Consider the following 23,450-nt stretch of genomic DNA (forward strand, 5'->3'; position numbering starts at 1 on the left):
TTAATTTGCTCAAGGTCATATAGCTAGTGAAAACTAAGAATACATCTCTGTCCACACTCATAACCTCTCTGGTATGCTTGCTATAATAGATAGGAGGAGCTTAGGAGCAGTGTATGGGTTGCAGGGTAGGGTAGGGTATGTTTGCAGAAACCTTAACTTGAAACTGCTTTTGCACTTGATATTGAGATGAAGAGCCTCAGTTGTCCATACAAAGAAGATAGGAGGAGGTGGGCTGATGGGTTCTGAAAAGGCCAACCGTAGTCCTGCTTGGTTGTCACTACTAAGTATCAGATTCTGGAAGGGCAGCAAGACAAATGAAGGAGACTAAGTCTTCATCTCTATCAGAGAATTGAATTGAGAGGCACATCTCTCATCTTGTCCAAATGTAGGAAGGGAGCCAAGGTTCACCCATTTGTGCACATTCATTAGGAAATTAACTCCCAACTCAATATGACTCATAATGGTGCACAGCCATGCTGCCTAACGGCAATGCTAAGGGGGAAGAAACACATTCAGCTAATGCTTAGCAGAGGCTCTCCTGACCTTGGAAAAGATGGAGCATTGCCGATACATAATTTAATGCCAAGATCTCTCTGGCTGTTCTCCTCAAAATGTATTGAAGTGGATTCGGTTCTAAAATACATGAATAAAACATTCTCCTAGGTTCGGCTATCTTAGGATGTGGAGAAGTCATTTGAGGATTCCTCAATCCTTGGACATCAAAATCACTTGGAACTTTGGGAGCTTCAGTAGGATTGACAGGACTCCGGTGACCCAGGGGCAGGAGAGGCTGTCCTCCACAGCCTCTGAATGCAGCCACCATGCATTTTGGGGAGAAGAACATTTAGGCATTCTCTCATCAGGATGTAACCCCACTGCTCTCATCTGTTCAAGGAAGTGATCAAATGAAGCCAAGATGAGGGTAGAGGGCAAAGCCCCCACTGTATGCATATAAAATAAAATTTTAAAAAAAGGTAAACTCAGCTGGGCATGGTGACATGCACCTGTAGTCCCCGCTCCTCGGGAGGCTGAGGTGGGAGGAACACTTGAGCCCAGGAGATGGAGACTGTAGTGAGCTATGATTGCACCACTGCATATGCCACCTAAAAATCTGTGATGGCTCCCCATTGCTGTCTGGACAATCCAGACTCACTTGGCACTAAAATCCTCAAGGTTCCAGCCCCAGTCCACCCATGTCTTCCTCTCCGTGGTCATGTGAACCTTTCATCTCCCACATTCTTTCCCTCTGAGTTTCTCTTCTCCATTTCACCTAATAATTCCTGCTGGTCTAGTTAGATTCAGAGTGGTTGTCATCCCCACCCTGACTCCCACCCCCACATCCTCCAACCTTCTTGCCCATGCTTCCTGCACTCCTAATGTGTATGACTTCCAACTGAAAGTGGCTGTTTACTTCTCTGCCTCCCTTATTAACCCACATGGCTCTTGGAAGGCAGTAGAGTGCAGCAGTTAAGCACTTGAACTCTGCAGCCAAATTATCAGTTCAAATTCCACTACATCTTGAACAAAATCACCTGCTGTTCAAAAGACCACCAGGATGGCTAAATAGTAGAAAGTGTAACCGAGGAGCTCAGCTTCAAAATGCATTTTAAAACTTTTTTCTTGGCCAAGCTCTGTGGCTCACACCTGTAATCCTAGCACTTTGGGAGGCCGAGGTAGGTGGATCACAAGGTCAGGAGTTCGAGACCAGCCTGGCCAATGTGGTGAAACCCCATGTCTACTAAAAATACACAAATTAGCCAGGTGTGGCAGCATGCGCCTGTAGTCCCAGCTACTTGGGAGGCTGAGGCAGAAGAATCACTTGAACCCGGGAGGCGGAGGTTGCAGTGAGCTGAGATCACGCCACTGCATTCCAGCCTGGGCAATAGATCGAGACTCTGTCTCAAAAAAAAAAAAAAAAAAAAAAAAAAAAAAAAAAAAAAAAAACCAACTCAAGATGTAGCCTTGAGAAAAACCATAGAAATCTTTTTTTCCTTAGTCTTAAAATATACCCTTGAAACCTACTTTGAAGCTCCATTCCCTTCCCCCTTCTACCATATACCCTCTTACTCCATGCACATTTACTTAACTCTATGCTTGTTAAGAAATTCCAGGGGCTAACTGAAAACAAACCAGGCATGAGGGCACAGCTACAGAATTCTTCCCTACTTAAAGACTGCCTCAAGATGGATCATCGACAGCCTGGCCACTGTCAAGATGGCACCAGCCTGTTCTCTAGACCGGCATCAGGCCTAGACACACAGCCCCTGCACCCTGCACAGCCCCGGCATGCCTCCCATATCCAGCTTCCCTTTTTGAAACCCTTGCCCTCAGCCCAGAGTCTTGAAGTGGTTTCTAGAGGGGTGAGCCTGTATGTTTCCCCATGACTAGCTTTGGAAATAAAGTCACTTTCCTTACAATGCACTTTGTCCCTGTTACTGACTTTGCAAGCAGCAGGCAACAGAGCCTGTGCTTCATTACAAAAGGAGAACCTTACTGGTGACATTGGTTGGCAAACTTTGAAGAGAAAGGAGAACCTTACTGGTGACATCGGTTTGCAAACTTTGAAGAGACAGTCTCTGGTATGTGTGGAAGGTGCTCTTTCTTTGAAGAGGGGAAGGACATGTTGGGTTTTATGCCTCACAGAGCCAACATCATACATATTCAGCAGGTTTGGGGGAAAAATTAACATATTTATGGAGACAAGAGCATATACTATGGGTAAACGTGTATGTAACATACAGCCCATGTTTACTTTGGGGTGGGGTTTATTATTAAAATGAGGTGAAACTTGGCACTTTACATCAAAAGGTGAACTACTGGACACAGTTTGTGGACAGTCTTAAGCTAGCTGAAACTGGCTTAAGGTTTGCAGTTCTCTATCAAAAAAGAATATTTAGCAGGCCAGTCCTCTGTCCACTTAGGAGTTATAGTGGTGTGGATGTAAATCAGAGTTAGGAGGGGTCTGATAATTTGCCTGATGGCTCCTATTGTTAGGGAGTTTGGCAAGAGGGTATTTTTCTCGTAGCTGTAGGAATTTGGGGAGTTGCCAAGCCAGCTCCCCTGAATGCTCAACCCGACCCATAGGTAGCTGTTGTTTCCTGAACCTTAGGGTCCATCTTAGTTCATAAAGAGGCATCTCTGTTGGTTTCTCAGATCACACACCTAATCACTCTTGAGCCTCACTTTCCTCACCTGAGAAAGAGGATGAGAATAGTGCCTACCTCATAAAGTTGTTGTGAGACTTCACAGAGTTAATACATGGAAAGTGCTTTAAACCGTGCCTCCGGAACTTAGCGAGCACTCTGGAAGTTATCATTATTTCTCATTGCTTGCTTTTTGATTGTTGCTAAAAACAGAGGCTGTATTTTGTATGTGTCTGTACCCTGTACCCTTGGGGCCTACCAGGTGTGTAAAGAAAGTTTGATATCTGAATGAAGTAATGGAATGAGAGAAGAAACAAGCTCATTCTGACCATCCCTCCAAGGTTCAGTTCCCCTTTGTGCCACCCCCACCCACTCTCCCAGCTGCTGGAGGTTGGAGGTAGGCAGTCCCAGGCTGATCCTGACACTCGGCCCAGACGGTGGGCCTCCTGGATTTGGGGAAGCTGCCCATCCCCTACCAGAGCTCTGAGCACCCAAACTATCAGGCCAGTTATAAGATGCCCAACTCTCTCGCTTGCAGCTGAAGTAGTCAGGTAAATAAGGGGGCCCCTGAGCTTGAGGTCTCAGCCTGTGCCACAGGGCATCTCTCACTTCCCCAATGGAAGCTGACAGAACTAAAAGCACGGGGCTAGGTCAGAGGATGCTGCAGAGGGGCTGGTTTAGGGAGGACCCTCTTTCTTCTTTTTCTCCCATCACCACCATTCATCCACTCACTCAGTTATCACTCACTGAGCACCTACTATGTGCACACCTTGTTCTAAGCACAGGCATAGAGGTGATTTAGACAGTCAGCATCCTATAGGAGCTCCTGCAATAGGAGGGAAGCTGGGCCAAAAAGGAGGCAATCACTACTCAGGGCCTTCAAGAGCACCTACCCCGGCCCAAGGAGGGTAGTGGAAAATCAGGGAAGGCTTCCTGTGAGTGGTGACCACTTTTTCCATTCCTGATCCTTCTTCTCAGGAGCCCCCATTAAGAAAACAACATTTGAAGGTCGTAGATGTCATTGTAAAGCAGCCCTCAATTCCCATACACTCAGCTGCAATTGTTCTCAGCTAAAGACACCATGGAACCAAGGGCAGTAGCAGCTGCATGGCAAACCCTTCCTGTCACTTTAGGATGATGTGCTTTATAAGCAGATTTGGACACGCTTGTCAGATGCCAACAGAGGCACCGGCAGAGGGACTGTGTTCCTGGATCAGCTGTGAGTTGAAGCCACTGACTTTCCTCTCAGAATCCTCCTCCTAGTGCTTATGGCAGGACAAGAAAGCCTGGCCTGGTTGCTGGGGAAACTTCTTTTTATTCCCATTAAATGGGCTTTTTACTTCCCCCTCAGGCCCTGTGTTCCAGCCTTCAGACCTGCTTTGCAGTTCCTTGAGTATGCCATGCTCTCTCATGAGCCCCTGACCCTCCTTCTTGTTTTGAGCCTGCTTAATATCCCTTTATCCTTCAAACTTCAGCTCTGGGGTCACCTCCTTCAGAAAGTCTTCCTTGACTTCCTTCTCTAAGGTTCATTAAAAGTAACTCTTGCTTCCTGAGCTATAGAACTTATCACAGTACATATCAGCAGTTTACTTGTGGCTTACTCCTAATTGGAACTGTGACCCTTGAGTGGACAGGGACTTTTATTTCTACAGCCCCAATATCTAGCAGGAAATCCAGCCAACTATAAGTGCTCAATACATGTTTGTGGTTGGAATGAATGAGCAAATGAACAGAATGTTTGGAGGTCATTCAAAAGATCAGGAGGGAGGGGAGGTCCTTATAGTTCCCAAATGCTATCCAACTAGCAGAGCGGTGAGGCCCATGGACCCTGGAGCCAGACTGCCTGGGTCTAAATTCAGGTTCTGTCATTTACTAGCTGTGCAACTCTGGACAAGTTACCTACCCTACTGAAAACCCTCAGTTTCTTCACCTGAAAAAAATGGGGATAATAAAACTGCATGCCCCATGAGTTACTATGAGAATGAAATGAGACAATGCCGGTAAAACACTTAGCAGCAAGCCTGGGGTACAACGAGCTCTGATTAAGAGTTACTTATAATGTTATTATCAGTGGGTTGTCCCACCTCAAATAATTGGCTTATTTTCTCCTTAACTTGATAGCATTCAAATCCCAACCAATTTTTACTTCTCTTCCCTTTTGAGGAAACATTTTTGTAATTGTGCATTTGAGTTAGCTGATGGTGTGTGGGTTGGATACTTTAGGATGGGGGAAGGGACATTAAGTCTCACACTGGGATTTAAGGGAGAATTTTGCAAATGCAGGGATAAAACGACAACTAAGCTGAAAGTGAACCAGCATGACTGTGCTCCCTAGTCCATCGGAAGTAGGTTAAATGAGTGTCCTGAATCTCTCAGCCTGGTAATAACACCGTGTAAGCACAAGCCTTCTCTCCACCTGCGTGTCCCTCAGTCCCCCGGGGGTGGTAACAACAGCACACAAGCACAGCCATTGGTCACAACCTTCTCCCAAACAGAAAGTGACAAACTTGCATCTAAAAATGAAACCAAGCTTCTGGGGAGAGAGAAAGGGAAGAGAGAGGATGGCTGGGGGAAGAAAGCCTCTTTACAGAGGAAAGAGAGGTTACTTGTTGCCATAGTCAATTTTGGACGTGACTTTCTGCTTCAGTTCCTTCAGCTCGTCCTTGGGCAAGGTTCCTGAGAGAAGCTGGGACCTCCACTCCATCAGATCGTACATCATGGACTGCACCTGCAGAAAACGCTCCTTTTTGCTGGCCTAGGAGACAAGAAACAACCCATAATCGCCTGTGTTAAGGGGCCTGACCATCTATTTGGCAGGCTGTGCCAAAGTCAGGCGAGTGTGGTCAAGGGCCGTGGCCTGAGGCTCTCTCCCAGCCCTACCCACTACAAAGTGATTAGGTGGGGGTCCTAGTCGTTGAAATATTTACTCCCCGTGGGCCACAGGGATTTCCCAAAAGCAAAAATAAAAATCTCAATCACTTCTTGGTTAAGGAATGAGTGATTTCTGACTTTATCTAAAAAGATATTTATTGAACAGGAATGCTACAAACATCTGCCCTAATGGAGGTCCCAGAGCTCAGGCCCTTTGAGGCTGGGAGCCAGGGCCATTTCTCTGATGATAAAGGACTGCTTCTAGGGCAGCCTTCCCCAAAGTGCAGCATGTGTACCACCTATGGAAAGCAAGATGGCTCTTCGTGGTACAAAGATACAAGGTCAAACAACATGGACCCCTAGGGTGATTCTCTTCCACTCCGTTTCCTTCCTTCTGTGTAAGGGAAAGAGAAAGCTGCAGTTTTATAGTAATATGTCTCCAACACCTCTCACACATTGTTAACGTCTCTTTTAACAAAGAGAGAGAAAAGGTCTTGGACTCAGAGCTTTTGACAGGTACAATAGCAAGTATGTTCCAGAGGCTGAGGCGGGAGGATCACTTGAGCCCAGGAGTTTAGAACTCCAGTGAGCTGTGATGACCCCACTGCACTCCGGCCTGGGTGACAGAGCGAGACCCTGTCTCCAAAATTTTTTTTTAATAAAAATAATGTTATCTTGTTTTCATTGTATTTAGTTGAATAGTGTTCTTCTAATTCTGCCAAGTACTTTTGTCTTTCCATTTGGGGAAGTGAGGGTGGTATAATAAAAAATATATATATACACATATATACACACACACATATATATACACACACACATATATATATATACTTGGTCTTTGTCCTTGGTTCCTGAAGCAGTGCTCCTAAAACTCTTGCAATATCCAGAGTGATAAGAATATACTTTCTGATTCCTAACAATAGCCTTTCAATGATACCTGAGTTTATGCTAATGAGGTGACTCTAGGAGAGCCCCTAGATAGCTTCAGGATGAGGGGCTGGTTGCAGAGGAACCAACCAGGAACCAAACCCCAACCACATGACTAGAGGGCTGGAACTTAACAGCCCCATTCCCCTTCACCTGCCCCACCCCAACCTCTGGGAGGGGAGGGGGACTGAGGATTGAGCTTAAGCACCAATAGCCAATAATCTAATCAATTATGCCTGTGTAATGAAACTCTGATTAAAACTCTTAGTGAATAATGTTTGAGGGGCTTCCCAGAAGGTGAACACATCAATGTGCTGGGAGGGTGGTGCATCGAGAGAGGACATGGAAGCTCTGTGCCCCTCTAAGCCTTGCCCTGTGTCTGTCTTCCACGAGGCTGTTCTTGAATTACATCATTTATAATAAAACCGTAATCATATGTATAGCAGTTTCCTGAGTTCTCTGAGTTGTTCTAACAAATTATGAAACCTGAAGTGGGAAAAGGGAGTGCCCAGGCAGGGAGGGGTAATGAGAATCCCTGAATTTATAGCCAAGTCCAACAGAACTTCAGGTAGCCTGGGCACCCAGGACTTGCGACTGGCATCTAGAGTGAAGGCTATCTTGTGGGATTGAGGCTTTAAACAATGGAGTCTGGCACTAACCCTGAGAGCTGAACTGAATTGTGGGGCATCTAGTTGGAGACAGGGAATCAAGAACTGCTGGAATGATGCAGCATGCTATCTCATTCTTTATGTCTATAGATTCAAGTTTACTGAAAAGAGATCCAATGCAGATATTAAGTAAATATTACACAGGTTGTATGCAGATATGGCAAGAATCAGGAATGTGATACCGAAGTACTAGATATTTAAGGACCTCCTGACTAGAGCAAATGGACTTACTATTCAAAGATTTCCTAAGGGAAAATGCCAAGCTTCAATGGTACATGTCATTGTGATGTTTTCAAATGGGTGGTGGGCTGGGCACAGTGGCTCATGCCTGTAATCTCAGCACTTTGAGAGGCCGAGGTGGGTGGATCACCTGAGGTCAGGAGTTCAAGGCCAGCCTGACCAACATGGTGAAACTCTATCTCTACTAAAAATACTCCATCTTAAAAAAAAAAAAAAAAAAAAAAAAAGAAAGAAAAAAGAAAAAAGGTTGAGGGTAGTAGAGATGAACAAAAAATTGTTTTAGCCAGAGGATGCTATTTGCCCCCTAAACTTTCCTAAAGCAAATAAAATTGAGTGTGCCAATTATGTCTTCATATTATGAAATGTCCACATGGGAGTCAACATTTAAGACCATGAAAGGTAAGTCTACAAATCCTGTGCATACACCAGTATGTGTGCACGGTGCCATAATAAGCATGCAGTAAGCCTTGGTTGACATTTTCACTCTCAGATTAATGGTTTGCTTAGCTAATCGCTTTCATTAGGAGCTTGAGAGCATCAAAGGAGGATTTAAAATTAGATTTGCTTCAAAACAGGGAAAACAAATGCAAAAATATGTTCTTTGTTTTTCCAGAGTCAAAACTTCTTCATAGATCTGAGGACAATAGTCATTGGTTAACTAAAGTATAAGAACAGTATTTCTCAAGGTGTTATCAGCAGACTAGCAAATCAAATCCGAGTTTACTAAAAACACAGATTATTAAACCCCTTGGGAGGAAGCTTTATTTTTAACAGTTCTCAAGGTGATTCTTATACATGCTCAACTTTGACAACTTCTGTACTAAACACCTAAGGTTCACAGCAGACACCACTGATTATGGCTGTCACCAGCTAGCTCTGTGACTTTGAGAAAGTCCCTGATCCTCTCTAGGCCTTGATGTCCTCATATGTTAACACTGTGCACTCTGCTATGTCACCAAAGCCACCTCCACCTGCCTGACTCAATGCTAAACTGAAAACTGGAACCAAACTGAAGACTGCAAGAAGCTTCCATCTCAGGGAGCAATTTTGAGTCTTACCACATAGAGTTGTTTCCAGATGCTTCCCCATTCCCAAAGTGTCGTTGTCACTTCTTGTGCCAGAGGAATTTCTGCAGGAATGATGTTCTCAGTATTTCTATTTAAGGTGGGAGAAAAAGTGGTGTGAAATTGAGACCCAGGTGCTGACCAGATAAAACACGAACAAATTTGCATTAAGCTGCAGCTGCGAAGAGGGGCCTTCCTGACATTAGACTAAAATGCCTCCAATAGCCACACCAATTACATTATGCAAATACAAAGGACTTGCTTTGTTATGTCCTCCTTTGCTAGGGTGGGCTCATTATTTAGGATTAATCTACTTTAATACAGTTCTAAGGTAGCTGCCAGCAAAAAGTTTGATTCTCCAAACTAATACGCCCTCAGAGTCAGATCTGAACATGAATCAATTTGGATTAGATCTCCCATTGAGGGAGAGAAAGGAGATCCACAAATACACACAGGCACAAGGAAGATAAGCTGAGCACCCCTCAGATCTGCCAAGTCAGATTCTCAAAATAAACAGGACAGAGACATCCATTAGCCACTGGAGGGTCAAGTCTGATGAAGAATGGCAAATACCTTCTTTTCTCAACTGTCACTTCCTTGATGTGGATAAATGACTTAGGAAAAATGCCCTGTTGGAAACAAAACAAAATGAAATAAAAAGATATATCACCGCAGAAATGAATGACCCTAGGTCTTTATAATATTTTTCCAAAAGCTACTGGCTTATAAAATCCTCAGACTTTAAAGGAATAAACCCAGAGCCAGATAGAGCAGGGGCTGGATTCTAAATCTACTTGTCTAGATCTGGCTTTCCCTCCAGTTCTCCATCAGTTGCTCCAGATCCCACAATAGCCCTAGGTCTCACAATAGCCCTAGATCCCAAGGGATGCTTCAACCCATTATGGCCACTCATCCTACAGGTGGGCTATAAGACAGTATGGTTTGAAAGACAACCTAAACCACTCACTGACTTTAAGCGAGACCAGGAGCTCTGCTTCTCCCGTCACCTGCCCGATTCCGGAAAGCAGTCACCCTTCACGTTCAGGAACAACCGGAAGGTCAGAGATAACTGGTCCGGAAGTAACAACGTTCCTAGGTGCATTTGGGCTAGTTTGATTTGAGACCTATTCTGCCTGCATTTATTCCATTGTTCTTTGAGAGAGCAGAGTAGGGGCATCCCTCCCAACACAGCATGTCAGGGAAGAAGGAAGAAGTTTCTATCATTTCCTTGCTCCATACATTTGGCTCAGTTAACAAGGTAAGTTTATCAATTACTTGTAAATCCCTTCCTTCACAAATGCAACCAATGTACATACTGGGGACATCTGGTCACTGCGCTAGATGCTGTGAGAGAAAATGAGACAAGCAAAGCAAGCATCTGCTCGCATGGAGACGACAGTGAAACATGAGGTTAGAACAAGAGAACCCCTCGAAGGTAGAAACCAGGCCTGTCCTTTCTGTGTTGACCTGGATATACGGATGAGGAGATGACTGAATGTCGCAAACAACTCTAAAGGAAGGCAGTAGAATAAATTTCAAATTTATCAAGGCACAACCCCCCAGAGACTCAAGGGAGGGAGAAATCAAGTGAGTGGCATATCGGGAAAAGTTGCAGAGAGAAGATGGCACCAGAGATGAACCTTAAAGAGTGACGGAAATGGGAGGGAGCTGAGGCACAGCGAGTGCCAAGGCACAGAGGTCAGAGAGCACAGGGCACAGAAGGGAGGGTTGGGTTCCCTTTGCTGAGGAACAACGGTGGGAGAGACCTGCTCAGATGGGAGAGTAGGGCCACATGAAGACATCCAGTACTGACCCAAATAAAAACCAGGTGACCTTACCTGTAACATTTTGTGCTTTATGAGGTATCCCCTATACCAGTCTGCAAAGAGAAAACAAAGAAACAGGTCCCTCATTTATTACAAGTTTGTTGTTTTTCTGTTTTGTTTTGTTTTTAACTAGTAAAACTACTAGAAATTGCTTTAGACCTTGGGTAGAGATCAAACTCTGGAAGCTCATAGTCTTTGAAATCTGTTGAATTGGTTGCCACATCTCAAAATAACATCTAAACATAAACTTCATATAAAGGTGCTCCTGATTTTTCAAAATCAGGAGCTCTAGTTGTGCTGGCCAGTGCTCCCAACCAGCTGGGAGGAGAAGAGCAGCAGGGCCCACCAGACAGAGCATCTGCCTCCAGTCCGCCAGCCTCAATGCAGTCCCTCCCTCGTATCCATTGCCTTCCTGGGCCCTGTGATCATCTGCATGTTTTCAATTCCTGCCTTCAGGACATAGAAATGCTCCTGGATTTGGGCAAACATCCTAAAATAACACTGACAGTTCTAACAGCAGCAAATGGTGTCTAAAATGTGATTTACAAAAGTTAGTCATTACAAAACAGGTAAGTTTAGGGACAGAGAAAGGGACAGGGAATTAGGGACAGATGAAGGGACAGAGATTGTAAAAGATCTTGCCTTTGCTGGAATATTAAAAAATGTTTCAGTGAACAGAAATCCAAATTACACACACTCAGACAAAATACGCCTGAGTGCAGCAAGTCCTGATGACCGTAATGAGTCCGCTGGCCTTTGAAATGATTTGAACACAGCCAAGGAGTGGCATTTGTCATCTCTGTAAATAAAACGCGTCTGTCGGGAGCCTCATTAGCAGACCCTCATTATTGGGCTGACAGATTGTTGATGAAATATGTTCCCAATAGACATACAAGCAAGCCCCAAAACAAACAACTTAAAATGCAAAGTCACCCTTCATAGTCGTGAGTCAGCCTGACGGCCAGGTCCTAAAGGAAACTCTGAAGCAACAGGCGGCCATGATGGCTCCTTTTTGAGTGACAGAAAGTGAGAGAAAGGAGAAAGAGAAAGGAAGGAGAAAGGAAAAACAGAAAGGAAGAAAGGGAGGTTAGAAAGAGAATCTCAGGTGGGAAATAAAAATACCATTCTAAGCACTCTTTGCATATTAAGCCCTTCAATATTCGTACCAACCGTATGAGGTATGAACTGCTATTATCCGTTTTTACAAATGAGTGGCCTACCTGAGGCACAGAGAAGTTAAGTGACTTTCCAAGGATCACACAGCTAGTAGAGGTTGCAGTGTCAGGCTTTGAACATAAGCAACTATCAGGCTATGCTTCCTATATTATGAGGGAATGATTTGATGGTTACCTAATATTAATATTTCCAGTTTCTCAGTGTCTGAATCTCCAAAACTAAATCGCCACTAAGTTACTTTCCACCTGAATACTTCCAGTGATGGAAGATGTTCTACTTCATGAAGCGTCACATTCTATTTTCAGTAGCCTATGATTATTTGTCAACAACTACTGTAAAATAATCCATAATTAACAATACTGGCCGGGCGCGGTGGCTCAAGCCTGTAATCCCAGCACTTTGGGAGGCCGAGACGGGCGGATCACGAGGTCAGGAGATCGAGACCATCCTGGCTAACATGGTGAAACCCCGTCTCTACTAAAAAATACAAAAAAACTAGCCGGGCGAGGTGGCGGGCGCCTGTAGTCCCAGCTACTCAGGAGGCTGAGGCAGGAGAATGGCGTAAACCCGGGAGGCAGAGCTTGCAGTGAGCTGAGATCCGGCCACTGCACTCCAGCCTGGGCAGCAGAGCGAGACTCCGCCTCAAAAAAAAAAACAATACTGCTTATACTTTCTAAGTGCTTCCTATGTGCTGGTAACTCTGTTGACATTTTTTGTTTTGTTTTGTCAAATTATAAATTAATCTTTACAACAATCCTATTACTGCTTCAGTTCTGCAAATGAAAATAGACAGGCACAGAGATTAAGCAGCTTGCTGATGGTCACACAGTTAGTGGGTGATGCAGCTGAGATTTACACTCAAGCAACACCCTGCTGCACTGTGATACAACAGCCTCCTTTATTTGCCCCTTTTCACCAACTAGATAGAAATGCAACTTTGTAATATTATTATTACCTGTCTTTCACTGGTCACCTGCAACATGCAAAGCTGTATGCTAAATGTTGTACAGGCATTCTCTCGGTTAATCCTCAGAGCAACACTGTGAGCTAAGTATTATCATTCCCATTTTATAGATGAGGAAATTGATATTCAAGTAAATTGATGGGCTGGGCCAAGATCATACAACCGAGGTTCAAACTCAAGCTTATATGACTTCGAAGCCAATCCTTAAAGCTGGTTGGTCACATTGTCTCCCATGTGATGGGATGAGAGTGCAAATACAGATAAAGTCATCTGGTAGCAGTGACTTGAACCCACATGATGGCCAAGTCCACTAAAATCCACCAAAAAATAGAAAAACAATTGAGGGACCAATAGATGGTCCCTATACAAAGCTCATGTCCACATCTGCATCTCTGTGACAGGGACTCCATTAGGGTGCCTAGTCTTCCTGGATCCAAGGAGTTTGCCTGCTCTGAACCTCAAAACTCGCTTATGTGTATACATCTTATAGGTTTCCTAATGCTCAGAGTTGCAGCTCACTCCTGACAACAGGATTCTGCTGACACTTACACCCAATATTCTTATTCTGGCTCCCAGGTTCAAGTTCAATCAACATTAATTGTGCACCAACTATATATATTGCACTGGGCTACATGCTTTCAGGAACAAATCCCCAGGGATTCATTGCAAGAAGGCTTTATCTCCACTTGCCGGATGGTGACACTGAGATCAAACAGGTGGGGAAGAAATTCCAACACATTCTTCAGCAGAAAAGCAGCCAAACCAGAATCCAAACCCATGCCTAGTGCATCAGGACTATCCTTATGACTTTTTTTCTGACATTTTCACTTCTGCTAGGTTATTTATCTCTGACCACTGATGTTGGTTCCCTAATATGGTCACCAATCAGCTACATCTGTCTATGCTCCAAGACATGACTGGGCAGATAACACAGTTGGTACAAGAGAGAAAACTGCTGGACAATGGACACCATGATCAAAAGCAGGCTCAGTGTAACATGGCATTTACCATGTCCCAGAATCCGCTCCTGAGTTCAACACTCTTTTGAATTCAATAATAACAAGGGCTTTTTTGCTAACCCTTGCCATGAAATAACCACTTTCTTTAACATAAAATTCACAATGTGCATTGCTATGGCCTGAATGTGTCCTTCCAAAATTCCTATGCTGCAATTCTGACACCTGATGTGATGGCATTAGGAGGTGGGGTCCTTAGGTCATGAGAATGGAGCTTTTATGAATGGGATTAGTGCCCTCACAGAAGAGTTTGCTCCCTCTCTCTTTGCTCTCTGCCATGTGAGGCTATGACAAGAACTTAGCCATCTACAAACCAAGAAGCAGCCCTCACCAGAAACCAGATCTGTTGGTGCCTAGATCTTCAACTTTCCAGTCTCCATAAGTATGAGAAATAAATTTCTGTTGTTTAAGCAGTTTATGATATATAGCAGCCTGAACTGACTAGACATGCATTCTGGAGGAAGATGAGAAGAGGAAATATCTGTACAATTCTTTTGGAAAATTGTAAAGTGCCAGTTATTTAGATAATCCTCTCTTTTCATATCTCAAATACCAATATCAAATATATCTAGATTCTCAAATCCTCTAAGAGTCAGGGGAGGCAGGAGATTTAAAATATCCCACCACTTCAAAAAAAGAATCTGAGGTCTGGAGATCCAGTCCTCCCTATGTCATTTCCAAGCCACACAGCCTTTGGTCATGTCACTTAAACCTCAGTGTTTTCATCTGTAGAGTGAGAGAAATAACACCTAGCCCCAGACGAACGCTACAAACACTATTTGTTAGACAAGGTTAGAAAGTATATGCATCTGGCAAAAGTACAAAAACTTGGATGGAAAGAAAACATACTGATTTCAGGATAAGTGTTACCTACATATGGACAAAATAAAAAAGAATAGAGGAGGGGTAAAAAGGGATTTCAGGCCGGGCGCGGTGGCTCAAGCCTGTAATCCCAGCACTTTGGGAGGCCGAGACGGGCGGATCACAAGGTCAGGAGATCGAGACCATCCTGGCTAACACAGTGAAACCCCGTCTCTACTAAAAATACAAAAAACTAGCCGGGCGAGGTGGCGGGCGCCTGTAGTCCCAGCTACTCGGGAGGCTGAGGCAGGAGAATGGCGTGAACCTGGGAGGCGGAGCTTGCAGTGAGCTGAGATCTGGCCACTGCACTCCAGCCCGGGTGACAGAGCAAGACTCCGTCTCAAAAAAAAAAAAAAAAAAAAAAAAAAAAAAAAGGGATTTCAATTTCATTCGAAATTTTTATTTCTTAAAAACAAATGTCTGAAGAAAGTATACACATATGTGTGTGTATATACATATAAACATGTGTATATACATATAAACACACACACATATATAAGTTCTCCTGCTACCATATTTATATGTAAACATATATAAATATGTTGACATTCATCTGAGTGATGAGTACTTAGGAGTGCTTTTTCTTTCTTGTGTGTTGAAATATATAATAATATTGAGATCAAATGGAAGCTAGTACCTATCACTGGTTGATGTGATTTGGCTTTGTGTCCCCACCCAAATCTCATATCAAATTGTAATCCCCTTGTGTCAGAGGAGGGACCTGGTGGGAGGCGATTGGATCATAGGGGTGATTTCCTTCATGCTGTTCTGGTGACAGCGAGTTCTCATAAGATCTGATGGTTTCAAAGTGTGGCACTTCCCCCTTGCTCTTTCTCTTTCCTGCTGCGGTGTAAGATGTACCTGCTTCCCCTTCACCTTCCACCATGATTGTAAGTTTCCTGCGGCCTCCTTAGCCATGCAGAACTGCAAGTTAATTAAACCTTTTTTCTTCATAAATTACCCAGTCTCGGGTAGTTCTTTATAACAGTGTGAAAACAGAATAATACAGAAACTTGGTACTAACAGAACTGGGGGACTGCCATAAAATACCTGAAAATCTGGAATCAATTTTAGAACTGGGTAACAGGCAGAGGTTGGAACAGTTTGAAGGGCTCAGAAAAAGATAGGAAGATGTGGGAAAGTCTGGAACTTCCTAGAGACTTGTTGAATGGTTTTGACCAAAATACTGATAGTGATATGGACAATGAAATCCAGGCTGAGGTGGTCTCAGATGGAAATGAGGAACTTCTTAGGAACTGGAGCAAAAGTCACTCTTGCTATGCTTTGGCAAAAGACTGCGGCACTTTGCCCCTGTCCTAGAGATCTGTAGAAATCTGAACTTAGAGAGATGATTTAGAGTATCTGGCAGAAGAAATTTCTAAGTATCATAGCATTCAGGATCTGATCTGGCTGTTTCTAAAAGTATATAATCATATGCACTCACAAAGAGATGGTCTGAAATCGGAAATTATGTTTAAAAGGGAAGCAGAGAGTAAAAGTTTGGAAAATTTGCAGCCTGACCATGTGATAGAAAAGAAAAACCCATTTTCTGTGGCGAAATTCAAGGAAGCTGCAGAAATTTACATAAGTAACAAGGAGCTGAATGTTAACAGCCTAGATAATGGGGAAAACGTCTCCAGGGCACTTCAGAGATCTTCATATCAGCCCCTCCAATCACAGACCCAGAGGCCTAGGAGGGAAAAATGGTTTTGTGGGCTGGGCCCAGGGCCCCGTTGCTGCTCTGTGCAGCCTCAGGACTTGGCGCCCTGTGTCCCAGGCACTCCACCTCCAGCTATGGTTAAAAGGGGCCAAGGTACAGCTAAAACTGTTGTTTCAGAGGGTGCAGGACCCAAGATTTAGCAACTTTCATGTGCTGTTAGGCCTGTAGGTACACAGGAGACAAGAGCTGAACTTTGGGAATCTCTGCTTAGATTTCAGAGGATGTATGGAAATGCCTGGATGTCCAGGCAGAAGTCTTCTGCAGGGGCAGAATCTTCATGGAGAACCTCTGCTAGGACAGTGCAGAGGGGAAATGTGGGGTTGGAGCCCCCACACAGAGTCCCCAGTGAGCCACTGCCTAGTGGAGCTATGAGAAGAAGGTCACCATCCTACAGACCCCAGAATGGTAGATCCACCAACAGCTTGCACTGTGTGCCTAGAAAAGCTGCAGGTTCTCAATACCAGCTTGTGAAAGAAGCTGTGAGGGCTGTACCCTGTAAAGCCACAGAGGCAGAACTGCGCGAGACCTTGGGGGCCCATCCCTTGCACCAACGTAACCTTGCACAGATGTGAGACATGGAATCAAAGGAGACTTTGGAGCTTTATGATTCAATGGCTGCCCTGCTGTGTTTTGGACTTGCATGGGGCCTGTAGCCCCTTTGTTTTGGCTAATTTCTCCCTTTTGGAATGTGAGAATTTACCCAATGCTTGTACCCCCACTGTATCTTGGAAGTAACTGACTTGTTTTTTTGATTTTACCGATTCATATTTGGAAGGAACTTGCCTTATTTCAGATGAGACTTTGGACTTGGCCTTTTGAGTTAATGCTAGAGTGAGTTAAGACTTTGGGGGACTGTTGGGAAGGCGTGATTGATTTTGCAATGTGAGAAGGACATGAGATTTTGGAAGGGCCAGGGGAGGAATGATGTGATTTGGCTCTGTGTCCCCATCCACGTCTCATCTCAAATTGTAATCCCCATGTGTCAGGGGAGGGACCTGGTGGGAGGTGATTGGATCATAGGGGCAGTTTCCCCCATTCTGTTCTTGTGATAGTGAGTTCTCACAAGATCTGATGGTTTAAAAGTATGGCACTTCCTTTCTTATTCTGTCTGTCTCTCCTGCTGCCATGTAAAACATGCCTTGCTTCCCCTTCATCTTCCACCATGATTTTACGTTTCCTGAGGCCTCTCCAGCCATGCAGAACTGTGAGTCAATTAAATCTCTTTTCTTCATAAATTATGCAGTCTCAGCTAGTTCTTTCCAGCAGTGTGAAAACAGACTAATACACTGGTAAAGAGTGTGAATCCTGACTAAAAACCTTCTGCATACCAAAGAAAACAACAAAATGAAACAAAAATGTGTGAATTAGGGAAAAAATTGTAAACTATACATCTGATAAGGGGTTAATATCAAAAATTTTATAAAGAACTCATATGACTCAATAGTATGAAAATGAGTACAAAATAGGCAAAGAACCTGAATAGACATTGCTCCAAGGAAGACATACAAATGGCCAACAGATACATGGAAAGGTGCTTGACATCATTAGTTGTTAGAAAAATGAAAATCAAACCAGAATGAGATGTCACCTCACACCTGTGAAAATGGCTATTATCAAAAAGTCAAGAGATAACAAATGTTGGCGAGGTTGTGGAAAAAAGAGAACTCTTCTACACTGTTGGTGAGAATGTAGACTTGTACACTCATTGTTGAAAAAGGTATGGCAGTTCGTAAAGAAATTAAAAATAAACTAGCGTATGACCCAGCAATCCCTCTTCAAGGCATAGATCCAAGGAAAATGAAATAACTGCCTTGTAAAGATGTCTGCACTCTCATATTCATTACAGCATTATTCACAACAGCCAAGATATGGTAACAACCCACATGCTCACCAATGGATGAGCAGATAAAGAAACTGTAATGTATATATACAATGGAATATTATTCAGCCTTTAAAAAGGAGGAGATCTTGCCATTTGTCACAGCATGGATGAACCTGGAAGACATTATGCTAAGTGAAATAAGACAACACAGAAAGTATTGCATTATTTCACTTATATATGGAACCAAAAAAAAAGAGTCAAATAAACAGACATACAGAATGAAATAGTAGTTACCAGGGCAGGGTAGGGGATGGGAGGAATGAAATGGGGAAATGTAGATTAGAGGTTACAGGGTAACAGATATGTAGGAAGAACAAGTCTAGAGATCTAATGTACAACAAGGCATCTATAGTCAATAAAATTGTACTGTATTTGAGATTTCTGCTAAATGATTAGATTTTAGCTGCTGATGCCACAAAAACAAAAACAAAAAAGGTAACTATGTGAGATGATGGATATGTTAATTTGTTTCACTATCATAACTATCTTACTACCTATGTGTATCTCATAATATCATGTTGTATACCTTAAATATATACAATTTAAAAATTTTTAAAGAGTATGAACTATGCAATCAAAGTCTGAATTTGATGGAGATCTGCTACTTAACTGTGTGATCATAGACATGTTAATACTTTCCTCTGAGCCTCAGTTCCCTCATCTATAAAATGAGAATAATAGTGCCTCAAACTCAGAGAGTTCGCCCAGTGTCCAAAAGAGTTAGTAGATACCATTCTTTAAAAAAAAATCAATTAATAATAATGCAGAGAACGTTGGGCACATTTTCTATTTTATTTTCAGGACATATGGATTTATAATATCATTTTTGTTTTTTCGCTAAGGTCGTTTCAACATATTTCCATCACAACAAAGCAAACAGACATGCTTCAAATGAAACATAATGGAAGTTTACTGACGTCTTAGCCTCATCCTCATTCAGAAGGGAAGAAAACTTCATATAGACACTGCTGATAATGGAGCAGCCTTACGGAAGAAAATGGAGTCCTTTTCAAAGTGACCTGTCACTACAGCACACCTGAACAAAAGACTATCACCTTGCAAGGTGGTGCTTTAAAAAGATTCCATGTTAAGTGCTCATAATGTCCTCACTTATACTAAAAGCAAATAATTTGGATGGGTCAAGATCACCCTCAAAAGAGTTATTAGCATGGAAGCCACTGTGTATGGCTCTGGGTGTACCCTACTCGGTGAGGGGGTACATTCAAAATCTCATTGTGCCAAGCTTTTTGCAGCCAAACCAACAATGTGGTAATAAATATGTGTTCACTTAGCACTCCAATATTTTCAAATGAGAACAGAAGGTCTCAGAATAGTACATAGAGTATGTAGTTGCATTTCTGGAAAACAGCAACAACAAAAGCAATGCGTTATTTTTTAAAAGCAGAGGATGCTCTATCCATCTCCTCCCTCACTCCTCTAATTTTATTTGTTTGTTTATTTATTTATTTATTTTTAGAGACAAAGTCTCACTCTGTTGCCCAGGCTGGAGTGCAGTGGCATGATCATGCCTCACTACAGCCTCGAACTCCTGGGCTCAAGCAATTCTCCCATGTCAGCCTTTAGAGGTAGGAAGTTCTTGCCTTAGGAGGGCATGATACAGTTCCTCCACCCCAAAACTACATCCAAACACAGTATGAGTGCATTCCAGGAGCTTCATACAAAGATGTCAGGGGCATCTGGCATCTCAATCCCCAGCTACATGGCTATTTCTACAGTGGACTGGCTGATCACAGAGGGTTTATTTCAGTAGAGAAGAAAGAACTGGAAAGAAGGCAACCCAAACTCCCTCCTTCCCCAGGTCTTGTTCAAACCAGGGAAACAGAAGAAGTAGGTGAGCTGCACAATGGATATATAAGATTGAAGTCTTCCGATGTCATCAAATATCAGGAAAGATGTCAGTCAAGTATGACTGGAGGAAGTGACTGGGGGGAAATAAACTAACACTGCTTTTTTCATGTGTGTCCCTTCTATGAGGAATTCCTATGCTCAGTACACTTACATGTGTTTTCCAAATCTAAAACACAGAATGTTTATGCCGCCTCTGGGTAAAAGAGGCAGCATGAGAGATATAATATGGACAATGAAGTCAGCATTTCATGTCTAAGGCTTAGCATGGCGTAGCATGAGTACCATCTTCAACTATGGGAGTTTTTATCATAACAATACATTATCTTTATAATAAAAAGTGAAATTCACCCGTGTTTAAACTTCCAGGTTAGGGTCCTGTTTTCCCTCTTCATCCAGCTGAGTAAATTTAGTACATAGGCAAGGAAGGGCTAGCCTCACCCATTCCAGGCAAAGATTCAGCTTCTGGGCCATGTTGTAAAAATATACAGCTGCGAGTTTCGGTAAAGTGCTACATAATGGGGGAGAGGATGGAATTAACAAACACAGAGAACCTTCTATGAGCCAGGCTGGTACTAGACAGTTTCTTTACTTTTTCTCATTTTATCCTCATAACAAGCCCAGGAGCAAAGTGAAAACAACCCACTTGACAGATGAGAAACCTAAAGCTTACATACCCAGGATGACTCCACTAGTGGGTAGCAGAAGCAGGGAATAACTTTCTGATTCAAAAGCCAGTGCTCTTTTCATTTCTTTACTGGAGGTGGTGGGGAAGATTTTTAAACCATTGAAAGCCCGACAGGGTGGCATGCATCTGTAATCCCAGGTACTTGGAAGGCTGAGGCAGGAGGACTGCTTGGGCCCTGGAGTTGGAGACCAGACTGGGCAACAAAGTGAAACCCCCATCTCAGTAATAATAATAATAATGATGATGCAGTCTTGTAGATTGGAAGCAAATATCCTCAGGTGTTGGCAATGATTAATTATGGGTGGTTGGGATGTAAGTGATTGTTACTTTACTCTTCATACCTTTTTTGCCTCATTTTTTAGAGATAGAGTCTTATTAGTCTTGAACTCCTAGGCTCAAGAGATCCTCCTGCCTCAGCCTCCCAAGTAGCTAGAACTATAGGTGTACACCACCATGCCCAGCTTAAAGACTGTACTTTGTTTTGTTTGTTTAAAACTAATATATGCTATTATAAAGAATTAAAACTAAACAGAAAAGTACAAACATAAAAACTTAAAGAATTATCCTGAATCCCATTACACAGAAAAACACTATTAATATCATTCCAGGCAACTCTTCATTTATTTTTATGTACATAGAATGACAGATAAAAAGATAAAATATGATTTTTAAAACACTCTCATAAAAATGAGCATATAGTGAAGATAGTATGTAAATAAAAATTTTATTTAATCTTATTTGTATTTAACAGAAGAAAAAGAAACCAAGTGAAATTGAGGGACATTTGAACTTCGATTCAATGTTACTTTATCACTAAAAAGATTTCTTAAAAACTTCTCTAAAATGAAAATTGTTATGAAAAGCATTCAAAGATAGAAGTGTTTTTTTTAATTTCATGTTTTATTTTCAATTAATATTCATTGACTTTGTTGTCAAAGTGATGTCATTGAGTTAGCTGTTCTCTCCCATTCTCCTCCCAAGTCTCAATTTTATTCGATTTTTAAAAATATTGTCTAGGTTCCCAACAGTAACATTCTTTTTGGTAGCCATAAATATCATGATGTCAGGGGCATCTGGCATTTCATTCCCCAGCTACATGACAATTTGTACGGTGGACTGGCCAATCATAAGGCTTATTTCAGTAGAGAAGACAAAGAATAGGAAAGAAAACATCCCAAACTCACTCCTTCCCCAGGTCTTATTTGAACTGGGGAAAAGGAAGAAGTGGGTGAGCAGCACATGGATATGACAGTAAAGTCATACTTTACTGGGGGAAAAAATCACACTTTTTTTATGTTTGTGCCTTCTACAAGACATTCCTACTGTTTTTAATATCAATTTTTATAAACCAATTCATTTTGACCCAATATTGGCCACTATTTCCTTTTATCACAGGCTTTTTAATCCTATATTCCTTTATTGTGATTCACCTCTCAATTGGCTGGATTTTGTTTTTGAAGTAGTTTTCTATAAGAAGGTTTCACGGGTACACCCATATTCTTTCTACTACACAGTTTTGACTAATTTTTGACTAACATTGTGGTTTTCACATCTTTTATATTTTTGGAGGAACTATTTTTTTTCGATCAGAATCACAGACCACACGCCCCATCTGCAAAGCAGACAACACCAGACCTGCTCTCAGACCCCCTCCAGCTCCATTTCCTTCTGCCACTCAAGGCACCCCAAGAAGCCTTTGGATCCCCTAAATTCCAGTTTGGAAACTCTGCATAGCCATAAGCGTATGCATGAGAAGTCCTAACAATTTGCACACCGGGAGATATGATATTTCCTCAGACAGCTAGACTCATTCTAGCAGACTTCTGAACACTGTCTTTTCAAAGAATTAATAAATTATTAGCCACTTACCAAATGAATATATCCAGCTTTTTCCAGCAAGATATTGTGACTAATTTACAAAGATACATTACAATAAGACTAATTGAATTAGAAACGGAAAATCAGAACCAAAGAAAGGATAAAGGTGACCCAGAGATGATTAAAGGTGGCTTGAGTCCACCAGAGTAGCCTTCGTAAAGGTCAGGGCGCCAGGCCAGGAAAAGGTACTGGCAAGGCTCTGACTATGGCAGCCTGTGGGGGAGGTTTGTTCCCTCAAGCTTTCCATCCAGGGAAACTGCATACAACGAAGAGAAAAATGCTCATCTGGATTTCACAATGTAGGACACAGAAAATAATGACCAAGGGCTTGTTATTGTTTTGGCAGGCATGGGTGGAGGAAAGAGTGTGGGCTTGGCCATCAGAAAAGAGCCACTGGGGCCAGGCACGTTGGCTCACGCCTGTCATCCCAGCAATCTGGGGGGCCGAGGTGGGCAAATCACCTAGGGCCAGGTGTTCGAGACCAGCCTGGTCAACATGGCGAAACCCCGTCTCTATTGAAAATACAAAAATTAGCCAGGCATGGTAGTGCATGCTGGTAATCCCAGCTAGTAAGGAGGCTGAGGCACAAGAATTGCTTGAATCTGGGAGGCAGAGGCTGCAGTGAGCCAAGATTGCATCATTGCACTCCAGCTTGGGAGA

At 42.8% G+C, this 23,450-nt stretch overlaps 1 protein-coding gene across 2 annotated transcripts in view; it reads right to left on the reverse strand.

Moving 5' to 3' along the window:
- Positions 1-23,450, reverse strand: part of DOCK2 (dedicator of cytokinesis 2) — a 447,672-nt gene that overhangs the window by 405,131 nt on the left and 19,091 nt on the right. For both annotated transcript variants that reach the window (XM_030926872.1, XM_030926873.1), the window contains exons 3-6: positions 10,752-10,792; positions 9,487-9,542; positions 8,908-9,004; positions 5,750-5,898 (exon numbers count right to left, since the gene is read on the reverse strand). In XM_030926872.1, coding sequence (XP_030782732.1) covers positions 5,750-5,898; positions 8,908-9,004; positions 9,487-9,542; positions 10,752-10,792 — 343 coding nt within the window. The remainder of the gene's footprint in view (positions 1-5,749; positions 5,899-8,907; positions 9,005-9,486; positions 9,543-10,751; positions 10,793-23,450) is intronic.

This window comes from Rhinopithecus roxellana, chromosome 3 (genome assembly GCF_007565055.1).
Source record: "Rhinopithecus roxellana isolate Shanxi Qingling chromosome 3, ASM756505v1, whole genome shotgun sequence".
Lineage (NCBI taxonomy): Eukaryota > Metazoa > Chordata > Mammalia > Primates > Cercopithecidae > Rhinopithecus > Rhinopithecus roxellana.